The sequence below is a fragment of the Eretmochelys imbricata genome, chromosome 1, assembly GCF_965152235.1.
Source record: "Eretmochelys imbricata isolate rEreImb1 chromosome 1, rEreImb1.hap1, whole genome shotgun sequence".
In the NCBI taxonomy this organism is placed as follows: domain Eukaryota; kingdom Metazoa; phylum Chordata; order Testudines; family Cheloniidae; genus Eretmochelys; species Eretmochelys imbricata.
Window position 1 is genome coordinate 99938547 of NC_135572.1, and position 12900 is coordinate 99951446.

At 44.1% G+C, this 12900-nt stretch overlaps 1 protein-coding gene across 1 annotated transcript in view; it reads left to right on the forward strand.

Moving 5' to 3' along the window:
- FARP1 (FERM, ARH/RhoGEF and pleckstrin domain protein 1) overlaps positions 1-12900 on the forward strand; it is a 276098-nt gene that overhangs the window by 149016 nt on the left and 114182 nt on the right. The window contains exons 3-4 of the mRNA XM_077807045.1: positions 6165-6207; positions 7557-7635. Coding sequence (XP_077663171.1) covers positions 6165-6207; positions 7557-7635 — 122 coding nt within the window. The remainder of the gene's footprint in view (positions 1-6164; positions 6208-7556; positions 7636-12900) is intronic.

Below are 12900 nucleotides of genomic sequence, written 5' to 3' on the forward strand. Positions count from 1 at the left end.
TTGTAACTTCTGAAACAAAACACTCTGAGTTATCAGAGTGCCAAAGAATGTTGGAACTAGTCTTTTAACAAGTGAAAAACACCATTTTTCCATCCTTGAGTAACTAACAAATGACCAAATAGATTTTCTTCACACCTTCCACAAAAAAAGTGAGGGGAGTCACCTTTTGAAGTGGAGCAGAAAGAGAAATTTCATCCCACAGGGAAACTTTTGTGAATATATAAGTCCTTGAATAATAGAGCATTAGGACAATAGTGCCTCCAAGGAGCTACCTCAGCTCTGTAATAACTATGAAAATAAATAGTAATGGGAACAATTTTAACAGAACCATTTGACTGTGTGTGTGGTTCCTGAGGCTATGATTCTATAATATGGATATTTTGAGGGTGTCCCTGGCTCTGCCTAATTAAAAACTGCTCAAGGTCCACTTTAATTTGTGTGTTCATATTAAAAATATATTATGTTGTTGTTTTCCTGAGAGGACAGTGTGATTGATCTGCTCTTTGGGGCAAATTTTATGGCTTTTAGATTGTTCCATACCCCCTTTGAAGTCTGTGCACCATTCCTCCCATAACTCTAGACATGTATTTATTAACTGAGGGCTGAGATGTTTCTCCCAAAGTCCCTCCATCTCACATTGGTTGTTTGGCCTCTACCTCGTTTTGCTGCCCACTGTAGCCTTCTGCAACACACTGCACCTCTGTCCATGTCCTTTTGACTGAGCGTATGAGTGCAGTTTTCAGGTCTAGACCCCCTGTTTTTGTTGACCACCTCCCCTTAGAGGTTGAAAGACTTTACACAGAGCTGGTCTGTGTGAAACACTCATACAATAGTAAAAACATAATTTATTAAGATAGAGAATAATAAGATCAAAATAAATAAAATGACGTGGCATAACATACCACATCTGAGTACTTTGCAAACCCAATGATGTGGGCTCTTCTTGCAGAGAAGAGAGAAAATGCTACATGGCTAGAAAGTAAAATCCTTTCCCTCAGACTTTGAGTAGTGTGTCTGCCTCACACTGCTGTGCAGACAGAACCCCTCATCCAACCTTATCCAAGTGGTTGGTGTTAGAGTTTGTTGCCCTATCATGGGGAAGTCCTCTCAACATTTTCACAGGTGTCTCCTTGAGGAAGAAATTCCCCATTCAGTGTCCCCAGTACCAGGATTATTGTCTCCTAATCACTCCTCTGAGTTTCCCAGCCTTCTGCTCTCCAACTAATGTCAGAAGCACCCATTGCCATGTTTCTTTAGACTAATCTAGGTGATAGTCTTGATTTGCGTTGCCATTGTTCCTTGCAATAGGTGCTGGCTTGTGTTCTCCTGAGGGGTACATCCTGTTTCTATCCCTGCTCCCTACAGAGGCACTCTAAGGAGACTTTTAAATTTCTCTTACCAGTTTTCCCTTACCATGGCACACTGAGTTGTCTTTGAGTGTTGGCCCCTATTTCGCTATGGGGTATGCATGTGCAACGTGCACCTGAGACTGGAGAGTTGCTTGTAGGCAGCATCCATGGGCCTGTGCCCCTGCTCTCCTTGTGCCCCACACTGAGAATATAAGGGGTGGTGCAGATCGATTGCCCCTCTAGTTCTTTCTTACCGCAATGCCTGCATTGGAATCTTCCAGTGTCTGGGAGCTTCTCCTTTCTCTTCATCCATATATTCAAAGTTACATTATTCTTCCTTGTTGTTAGGGTTTTGTTAGGATTGGCTAGTTTTAGAGTCCTCACCCCAGGGAACCTTCCCAGTCTCCCAGTGCAGGATTTGGCTTATGCCCATGATTCTGGGCTTCAAAAAACAGTTTCTTGTCCCCACTCCTTTTCACTGAGTGATGACCACCAGCGCTATCTCTACTGCCTTGGGCAAGTGCATATCTCTGTCAAGTGCAGTGTCCGATGCTCCTTCCCCGCCGAACGCAGCAGGCACGAGAGCTCCAACTTCAAAAACACCTGCTGGAGCAGGTAATGAGATGTCAGGAGTAAGGCCCTGCAGCTGTGCCTGCTCAGTACTCCTGACACCATAATGAGCCAGCTAGGCTGCCTGATGGACCATGCTGTCAGATTGGCTGAGGAAGTCAGCAGTAAGTCAGTCATCTTATGCCCAGAAGCAGCAGTAGCTCACTGGCTGCTCAGTGCACGCCACCACGGACTCCCTGCTTCCCTGTGCTCGTCTGTCTCCAAGCCCTGCTCCTGCTTTGCTCCTCCACAGCTCCAACCCAGATCCTGCTCTGCACCCAGCCTTGTTCCTGTCCTGATCCAGCCTTGCTCCTGTCTCAGAACCAGCCCTGCTTCTACCTTCCTTGACTCCTGGTAATCTGGTAATTCCAACGCTTGGCTCTGACTCCTGACTTCAGCTCTCTCTTGACCCTGGGTTTTGTCATTCAGACTCTGTCTTGGTTGTGACCATCAGCCCTGGTTCTGACACTGTCGTGACCCTTGGCTCTGGCTTTCAGACTTCAACCACTAGGTCTGACTTCCACTCCGACCACTAGGAATGACCGCCTATGACCCAGTCCGCTGACATGAGACCCCAGTCTGACCAGGCCAGGGAGACCCCACCTGTACATTGGCCAGAGTCGGCAAGGTGCATGCCCACTAGCTCTGTGCCTAACTCCAGAGCCAAGAGTGGCAGAGGGAAGGACCCTCTGGCTGGGCTCCCTCATGAGAGTAAGGAGCATTTTTGCAAACAGAAAAGCTGATCCACTCTTAGACCCTCTTCTAAGAAAAGGCATCCCTCCTCATCCTCATCCAGGTCAGGTGAGCCTTCAGGCATGGGCCACAAAGACTTAGATCGTTCTAAGTCACATGGGCATAATCAGAAGACACGTAGGTGCAAGACTTTTTCGGTGCCAGCTTTTGAATTGACCTCGACATCGACTGTGATACTATCTAAACCAAAGTACAGAGACCTGAAAGATCAGGGACCACCTGTACTGTCAGAGATCTTCAGAGAAAATCTCTGGTAGTACTATCACAGTTCCATAAGGAACCACCACCTACTACCGCTTCAGTGGCATGGAGTGACAGATCACAACCTCCAAAGGTAATGGTCACTTATACCACTCCTGACAATATCTTCATCCTGCCAGACCCACGGTCTCCCTTGTTATCCGGACTGATCCTTGCCAGGAGGATACAGTCTCTTCTCTAATGAAGAGTAATACAGCAGGTATCCCCTCAACATCATGGAAAAGGGTTCTACTCAAAGTATTTCTTAGTTCCCAAGAAGAAAGGAGGCTGGAGACCCATTCTTGCCCTGTGTCAACACAACGTTCTTGTTTGCAAACTGAAATTCTGCATGGTTACTTTGGCATCAATAATACCATCCCTAGAAAAAGGCACACAGTTCACAGCTCTTAGTAGATACTTTCATGTGGACATTCATCCCTCTCGCAGACGATTCCTCAGGTTTGTGGTGGGCCCCCACCACTATCGGTACAAAATGCGCCAGTGTGGGCATTCACAGAAGTGTTCTGAAAAGTAGCAGCTTCGCTCAGACAAGGTGACACCACCGTCTTCCCATACTTGGACAACTGGCTTTTGACTGGCAGGTCTTGCCTGGAAGTCTCAACATTAAGCTTCTTGCTGCTCCTTTTAGCATCCCTGGAAATCAGTGTAAACATGTAAAAATCTACCTTGTCTCCAACACAGACCATATAATTTATAGAGGCGATATTGGATTCAATCAAGGCGAGAGCCTATCTTCCCAGGGACAGATTTCATGCCATAGGCGCTCTCATAGACCTGGTTACACACAACCCTTGAACATCAGTTCGAGTGTGCCTTGCTCTCCTGGACTGTATTGCGTCATGTATTTATGTAACGCCATTTGCCAGACTCCACCTTCGTTGCCTGTAAGCTTGGCTATAAGCAGTGCATATACCGAGCAAGCATTAGCATGAATACCATAGTAACAATTCCTTCTGAGGTGAGGGCCCCTCTGGCATGGTGGAGAGCCCCTTGATGTTTGTGTGACATCACCCTATTGGCAATATACCTCCCAGGCACCCAGAATTCCCTGGCCTCACTAGTGGCAAAATGCCTGCCGAGGCTGTTGAGTGGGAGTTACCTGATTCTGTAGTAAACACCGTCACTGAGTGGGGAACCCACACTTGGGAAGTGGAAAATAAACTGCTCCAGCGAAAGCCCAAGGTCAGTACTCTAGGACCAATGCAATACTCCTACCTTGGACCAATCGCTTTGGTTATACCTTCCCTCCCATCCTGCTACTACCTCAAGTTCTACAGAAATTCGACTAGACAGGGCACAAGTCATCCTCATTGCTCCCAGCTGGCCCAAAGCCAGATAATTTTGGTTTCCAAGCCTCCTCCAAATGTCATCGTGTCCACCTATCAGCATTCGGACCTGTGTAGATCTCCGGACCCACAAAAGTGACAGGGTCAGGAGTCCCAGACCCCATGCTCTTTAGCTTGTGGCTTGGTATTTGGATTGTCAGCGAGCCTAGAACACTCCCGCTCTGAAGCGATACAGGTCATCGTTAACAGTAACTGGAAGGACTCCACTAGAAAATACTGCCTGTCCAAATGGAGGCAGTTCTCTGTCTCAACCCAGCAAAGCCATATATCCCCAGAGACAGCAGATATTTCACGATTTTGGAATATCTTCTTGCCCTCAAGGTGATGGGCCTCTTCCTTAGCTCAGTGCACTTTCATCTGGCAGCAGTTAGTACGTGTTGTCTGCCAATGGAGAGTTATTTGATCTTTACCTACCTGGTAACAGCCAGGTTTTTGAAGGGCCTGATCAGAACCTTTCTGTCAGTCAAGAAACCAGCACCTGACTGGGATCTTGATTTAATGCTCTCCATATTCTCTGAGCCACACTTTGAACTGTTAGCTATGTGTTCCATGTCTCACCTGTCAATTAAGTTTGCCTTCCTCATTGCCAGTAGGGTAGGTGAACTTAGAGTGTGAATGGATGACCCACCGTACGCTATATTTCATCAGGATAAAGACTTGCTGTGACTACACCCCAAAATTCATTTCTGAAACTGTTTCAGAATTTCACGCAAACCAGTCAATTCACTTACCTGTAATTTTCCCGAAGTCCCATCCCTCTAGTGAGGAGGGGAGACTTCATTCCATCGAGGTGAGATGAGCATTAGCATTTTACTTCAGAGAATCATGTAGACTGTTTGTTATCATAGCATAACACATAGAGGTTAAGCTGTATCCTCTCAGAGAATCTCCATGTGAATCTCTGTCTGTATCCTACTCTATCAGTTAGTATAGCTTCCTCTCCCACATGGGGTAAAGGCTCACTCTACAAGGGCACAGGCAGCCTCAGTAGCATCACTTCAAGAGATGCCTCTGATTTATATCTGCAAGGCATCTACATGGAGTTCCATGCACACATTCATGAGACATTACTTGGTCCAGAACACCTTTTGCATCCTCACACCCTCCTCCTCTCCGAGTACTGGTTGTCAGTCACCACCAGCAGAATACTCTCCAGGACCAGGACTTGAAGAAGAAAAAGAAGTTACTTACCATATTGTAACTGGAGTTCTTTGAGGTGTGTGGTCTCTATCTGTATTCCACTACCCATCCTCTTCCCCTCTGGTTCAGCTCGGGATCTGATTTTCAGTAAAGAAGGAACTGGCGAGGCGATCAGTCCGCCCCACCCCTTATGCACATGAGGAGAGCTGGGGCACAGACATGGGCCAACAGACTCTGCTTGCAAGAATTCTCCAGTGTCTGGCGCAGGAAGCACATGCGTACCCCCAGGGGAATACATATCGGGACCACCCATCTCAAAGAACTCCAGTTACAGTAAGGTAAGGAACTTCCCTTTATTGACTGCCCCTGAGACTGTGACACAGTTTCACTTTAATTTTGTTAAAATCTGGTATAAATGAGGGAGAAATATACCCCTTAATCTGTGGAAGATACTGTTTTCCTCTATTTCTGAATGTATATTGTTTCTAAGGACGAGGCACGGTGACAGCACATTAGGCATCAAATTCCTTTTGACAAAGAATTAATTATATGGAGGAAGAAAAGCCTTTGTGGATAACTTCGGGAGTGTATGACCATAAGCAGTCTGGAAAAATAATTCATATATGAATAACTTGGTATAACGGAGACTACTACTATGCTAGCAGTAGTTCATTCAGATTTTGTAATGCTTTCTTCTGTTTTTTAGGTATGGCTGGACCTTTTGAAACCTATTATGAAACAGATTAGAAGTAAGTGCTTTCTTTATGTCATTTACTGAATCAGTCCAAAAATACTTGAATTAGATTAGCGGTTCTCAAACTGTCAGTCGGGACCCCAAAGTGGGTCGGGACCCTGTTTTAATAGGATCACATGGGTTGGTTTAGACTTGTTGGGGCCTGGGACTGAAGCCGAAACCTGAGCCCCACCGCCCAAGGGCTTGGGCTTCGTCCATGGGTGACGGGGCTCAAGTTACAGGCCTCCTCCCTGGTCGGCGAGGCTGGAGTTTTAAAACACACGCACGCACGCACGCACGCACGCACGCACACACGCACGCACACACGCACGCACGCACACACACACACACACACACACACACCCCCCCCCCCCGCTGGGGCTGGCTCACACTTCGGTGCCCCTCCTGGGGTTGTGTAATAATTGTTATTGTCTGAAGAGGGTCTCAGTGCAATGAAGTTTGTGAACCCCTGAATTAGATGAAAGGTGCTCTCTCAATTAGAACATTAACTTTATATTTTGTTTGGGTTTTTTTTGCCATCAGATGTACACCAATAATATATATTGTGTGCTATTAAGTTGTAGTCATAGTGATATTTTAAAATCAAGCAGTCTAGTAATTAAAATTAATCTTTGGTAGCCAACCAATACTTTTGTTTAATAGCTAATATTTATACATGCACACAATACACCTTTGACCAGTGTTAGAGTTTATTACAGTAACGAGGAAAGAATGCAATTTAAATGTTACCAATTTACATTTATATATAGCCTGCTTAAGCTCTTGATAATATCCCTTTGATATTGAGCGTACTGAGTCAATTTCTGCCGAACACAATAATAATCATCGTGTTTCTGTATTTAAAGTGTTTTACTTTTGTCATTTCTGGTTTTAAACTAAACTTTGTGTAGAAACACACATGGGCGGTTTATTCCAAAGCCCACTGAAGGAGCCAGACAGTGACAGATTTTAGAAAGTTGTTTCAAGAACTAGACGTAACAACTTTATTTCTAGTGGCATCAAGGTAGGACTCGAGGATGTGGAGACGGAATATATGCTGAAAGAAAGAAAGGGATTAACAGAAAAGGTGGTTTACTTAAGGGTGCAAAATTGTCAGCAATATTCAGGATGGAGGAAAAGAAAGGGGGAAAGAAAGAGAAGGGAGTAGAGAAAAAGACATTAGTGGGAAGGTGTTTAGGCTTCCTTTTATGATCTATTAAACAAAGGTTATTAACTAATCTGAGGAATATCAAAAATACTAGCAGGAGACACAGACTTAATGCTTATTATTTGAGACTTGTTTCTGCATGAGAATGTGCAGACTGTTACAAACGTTTCATGAATTTTCCTTGATCTCTTTGCTAGGACCTAAGCATGTTGTCGTAAAATTTGTGGTGAAATTCTTTCCACCAGATCATGCTCAGCTGCAAGAAGAACTGACAAGGTTAGTGATTCTGTAATTCTGCTTTTTAATTCCTTAATGGATAGCAGTGGGGAGGAAAATGGGAAGCACCAGAAGATGAGGGCAGGGGGTCTATTATCTCTCCTCTCCTCGGGATGTAATTCATTGGAGCATGCTGTGCAAAGAAGCACCAGGGAGATGTGATGCAGGAGCCCACCATTTCTTATGCAATGCAGCAGGAGGTTTCCAGGAGGAGCAGTGGGATAGGGGAATTAGCCAAACTCCCGTACTTTCAGTCCCTAGTGGACCTGAGCAGTGAAGGATCCTGGTCCCCTTGAGAACTCCTCTCCTTGAGACCAAAGCCTGACTATCTGGGAGAAGCTGAGGCTGCCAAGTGCAGCAGCTGGACCACACGATCACATAATCCTTTTGAACTCACAAGATTCACAAAAACGGTTTTATGACTGTTGAGGGTGTGTGTGTGGGAAAACTGTGAGGGAGCGGAGCGAGTAGGATGAGGTATAAGAGGAAACAAGGGAGAAAACATATATCTACTCGGCTAAATTGTGTACTTAGATATGTGCTTAATTTTTTATTTTCATTAAAGTGGTGATTTAAACTTTATTCAGTTTGTGAAGAAATACACGCTAGCTCAGTTATCCTTCTATCAGAAAAAGAGGAATATTCCTATGTATATGTGTAGAATCATAGTATTATGGAATATCAGGGTTGGAAGGGACCTCAGGAGGTCATCTAGTCCAATCCCCGGCTCAAAGCAGGACCAATCCCCAACTAAATCATCCCAGCCAGGGCTTTGTCAAGCCTGACCTTAAAAACCTCTAAGGAAAGAGATTCCACCTCCTCCCTAGATAACCCATTCCAGTGCTTCACCACCCTCCTAGTGAAAAAGTTTTTTCTAATATCCAACCTAAACCTCCCCCAACTTGAGACCATTACTCCTCTTTCTGCCATCTGGTACCACTGAGAACAGTCTAGATCCATCCTCTTTGGAACTCCCTTTCAGATAGTTGAAAGCAGCTATCAAATCCCCCCCTCATTCTTCTCTTCTGCAAACTAAATAATCCCAGTTCCCTCAGCCTCTCCTCATAAGTCATATGCTCCAGCCCCCTAATAATTTGTGTTGCCCTTCGCTGGACTCTTTCCAATTTTTCCACATCCTTCTTGTAGTGTGGGGCCCAAAACTGGACACAGTACTCCAGATGAGACCTCACCAATGCCAAATAGACGGGAATGATCACGTCCCTCGATCTGCTGGCAGTGCTCCTACTTATACAGCCCAAAATGCCGTTAGCCTTCCTGGCAACAAGGGCACACTGTTGACTCATCTCCAGCTTCTCGTCCACCGTAACCCCTCAGGCCTTTTCTGCAGAACTGCTGCCTAGCCGCTCGGTCCCTAATCTGTAGCGGTGCATGGGATTCTTCCGTCCTAAGTGCAGGAATCTGCACTTGTCCTTGTTGCACCTCATCAGATTTCTTTTGGCCCAATCTTCTAATTTGTCTAGGTCCTATCCTATCCCTACCCTCCAGCGTATCTACCACTCCTCCCAGTTTAGTGTCATCTGGAAACTTGCTGAGGGTGCAATCCACGCCATCGACGAGATCATTAATGAAGATATTGAACAAAATCGGCCCCAGGACTGACCCTTGGGGCACTCCACTTGATACTGGCTGCTAACTAGACATGGAGTCATTCGCTACCTGTTGAGCTTGATGATGTAGCCAGCTTTCTATCCACCTTATAGTCCATTCGTCCAGCCTATACTACTTTAACTTGCTGGCAAGAATACTGTGGGAGACCATATCAAAAGCTTTGCTAAAGCCCAGGAATAACACGTCCACTGCTTTCCCCTCATCCACAGAGCCAGTTATCTCGTCATAGAAGGCAATTAGGTTAGTCAGGCATGACTTGCCCTTAGTGAATCCATACTGACTGTTCCTGATCACTTTCCTCTCCTCTAAGTGCTTCAGAATTGATTCCTTGAGGACCTGCTCCATGATTTTTCCAGGGACTGAGGAGAGGCTGACTGGCCTGTAATTCCCCGAATCCTCCTCCTTCCCTTTTTTAAAGATGGGCACTACATTAGCCTTTTCCCAGTCTTCCGGGACCTCCCCCGATAGCCATGAGTTTTCAAAGATAATGGCCAATGGCTCTGCAATCACATCAGCAAACTCCTTTAGCACCCTCGGATGCAGCGTATCTGGCCCCATGGACTTGTGCTCGTCCAGCTTTTCTATAAAGTCCAAACCACTTCTTTCTCCACAGAGGGCTGGTTACCTCCTCCCTATACTGTGCTGCCCAGTGCAGTAGTTTGGGAGCTGACCTTGTTCGCGAAGACAGAGGCAAAAAAAGCATTGAGGGCATTAGCTTTTTCCACATCCTCTGTCACTAAGTTACCTCCCTCATTCAGTAAGGGGCCCACACTTTCCCTGACCACCTTCTTGTTGCTAACATACCTGAAGAACCCCTTCTTGTTACTTTTAACATCCCTTGCTAACTGCAACTCCAAGTGTGATTTGGCCTTCCAGATTTCGCTCCTGCATGCCTGAGTAATATTTTTATACTCCTCCCTGGTCATTTGTCCAATCTTCCACTTCTCGTAAGCTTCTATTTTGTGTTTAAGATCAGAAAGGATTTCACTGTTAAGCCAAGCTGGTCACCTGTCATATTTATTATTCTTTCTACACATCAGGATGGTTTGTTCCTGCAACCTTAATAAGGATTTTTTAAAATACAGCCAGCTCTCCTGGACTCCTTTCCCCTTCAAGTTATTCTCCCAGGGGATCCTGCCCATCAGTTCCCTGAGGGAGTCAAAGTCTGGTTTTCTGAAGTCCAGGGTCTGTATTCTGCTGCTCTCCTTTCTTCCTTGAGTCAGGATCCTGAACTCGACCATCTCATGGTCACTGCCTCCCAGGTTCCCATCCATTTTTGCTTCCCCTACTAATTCTTCCCATGTTTGTGAGCAGCAGGTCAAGAAGAGCTCTACCCCTAGTTGGTTCCTCCAGCACTTGCACCAGGAAATTGTCCCCTACACTTTCCAAAAACTTCCTGGATTGTCTGTGCACTTCTGTATTGCTCTCACAGCAGTTATCGGGGTGATTGAAGTCCCCCATGAGAACCAGGGCCTGTAATCTAGTAACTTCTGTTAGTTGCCGGAAGAAAGCCTCGTCCACCTCATCCCCTGGTCTGGTGGTCTATAGCAGACTCCCACACGACATCACCCTTGTTGCTCATGCTTCTAAACTTAATCCAGAGACTCTCTCAGCTTTTTCTGCAGTTTCATACCGTAGCTCTGAGCAGTCATACTGCTCTCCTACATACAATGCAACTCCCCCACCTTTTCTGCCCTCCCTGTCCTTTCTGAACAGACATGAGGTTCAGAATGCGGGAGCCAGTCAACATTTTTTATTGAGAAAGTTTTTAGGCTGAAAAATACAGTTTAATCTAAACCAGAATTTGTCATGGGAACATATTAGGGCTGTCGATTAATCACAGTTAACTCACGCGATTAACTCAAAAAAATTAATCATGATTTAAAAAATTAATCGTGATTAATCGCAGTTTTTAATCTCAGTGTTAAACAATAGAATACCAATTGAGATGTATTCAATATTTTGGATGTTCTTCTACATTTTCATATATATTGTCTTCTGTGTTGTAATTGAAATCAAAGTGTATTTTTTTATTACAAATATTTGCACTGTAAAAATGATAAACAAAAAAATAGTATTTTTCAGTTCACCTCATACAAGTACTGTAGTGCAATCTCTTTGTCATGGAAGTGCAACTTACAAATGTAGAATTTTTTTTGTTACATAACTGCACTCAAAACCAAAACAATGTAAAACTTCAGCGCCTACAAGTTCACTCAGTCCTACTTCTTGTTCAGCCCATCGCTAAGACAAACAAGTTTGCTTACATTTACAGGAGAGAATGCTGCCCTCTTCTTATTTACAATGTCACTAGAAAGTGAGAACAGGCATTTGCATGGCACTTTTGTAGCTGGCATTGCAAGGTATTTACGTGCCACATATGCTAACATTCGTATGCCCCTTCATGCGTCAGCCACCATTCTCAAGGACATGCTTCCATGCTGATGACACTTGTTAAAAAAAAAATGCGTTAATTAAACTTGTGACTGAACTCCTTGGGGGAGAATTGTATGTCTCCTGCTCTGTTTTACCCGATTTTGCCATTTATTTCATATTATAGCAGTCTCACATGCTGACCCAGCACATTATGTTCATTTTAAGAACACTCACTGCAGATTTCACAAAATGCAAAGAAGGTACCAATGTAAGATTTCTAAAGATAGCTACAGCATTCGACCCAAGTTTTAAGAATCTGAAGTGCCTTCCACAATCTAAGAGGAATGAGGTGTGGAGCATGCTTTCAGAAGTCTTAAAAGAGCAACACTACTGTGAGGAAACTACAGAACCCGAACCATCAGAAAAGAAAATCAACCTTCTGCTGGTGGCATCTGACTCAGATAATGAAAATGAACATGCGTTGGTCCGCACTGCTTTGGATTGTTATCGAGCAGAACCTGTCATCAGCATGGACGCAGGTCCTCTGGAATGGTGGTTGAAGCACGAAGGGACATATGAATATGTAGTGCATCTGGCACGTAAGTATCTTGCAACGCTGGCTACAACAGTGCCATGAGAATGCCTGTTCTCACTGTCAGGTGACATTGTAAACAAGAAGCGGACAGCATTATCTCTGGCAAATGTAAACATTTGTCTGAGCGATTGACTGGACAAGAAGTAGGACTGAGGGACTTGCAGGCTCTAAAATTTTACATTGTTTTGTTTTTCAGTGCAGGTTTTTTTGTACATAATTCTACATTTGTAAGTTCAACTTTCATGATAAAGAGCTTGTACTACATTACTTGAATTAGCTGAATTGCAAAATACTATTTCTTTTGATTTTTTTACAGTGCAAATATAAAGTGAGCAGTGCACACTTTGTATTGTGTTGTAATTGAAATCAATATATTTGAAAATGTAGAAAACATCAACAAATATTTTAATAAATGGTATTTTATTATTATTTAACAGCATGATTAATCACAATTAAGTTTTTTTAATTGCTTGAGAGCCCTAGAACATATGAATTCTGATGAAAAAATTAATTCTATGGCAAAGGCCATAATGACACGTTTTCTTTCATTTCAGTCAAAAACATTATTTTTTTTTGTTTCAACATTTCTGATTTTTAAATTTTTCAGAATATTTTTGTTCTACAAAATGTTGATATTTCAGCTCTCTGTTCTGATCCAGAACAGA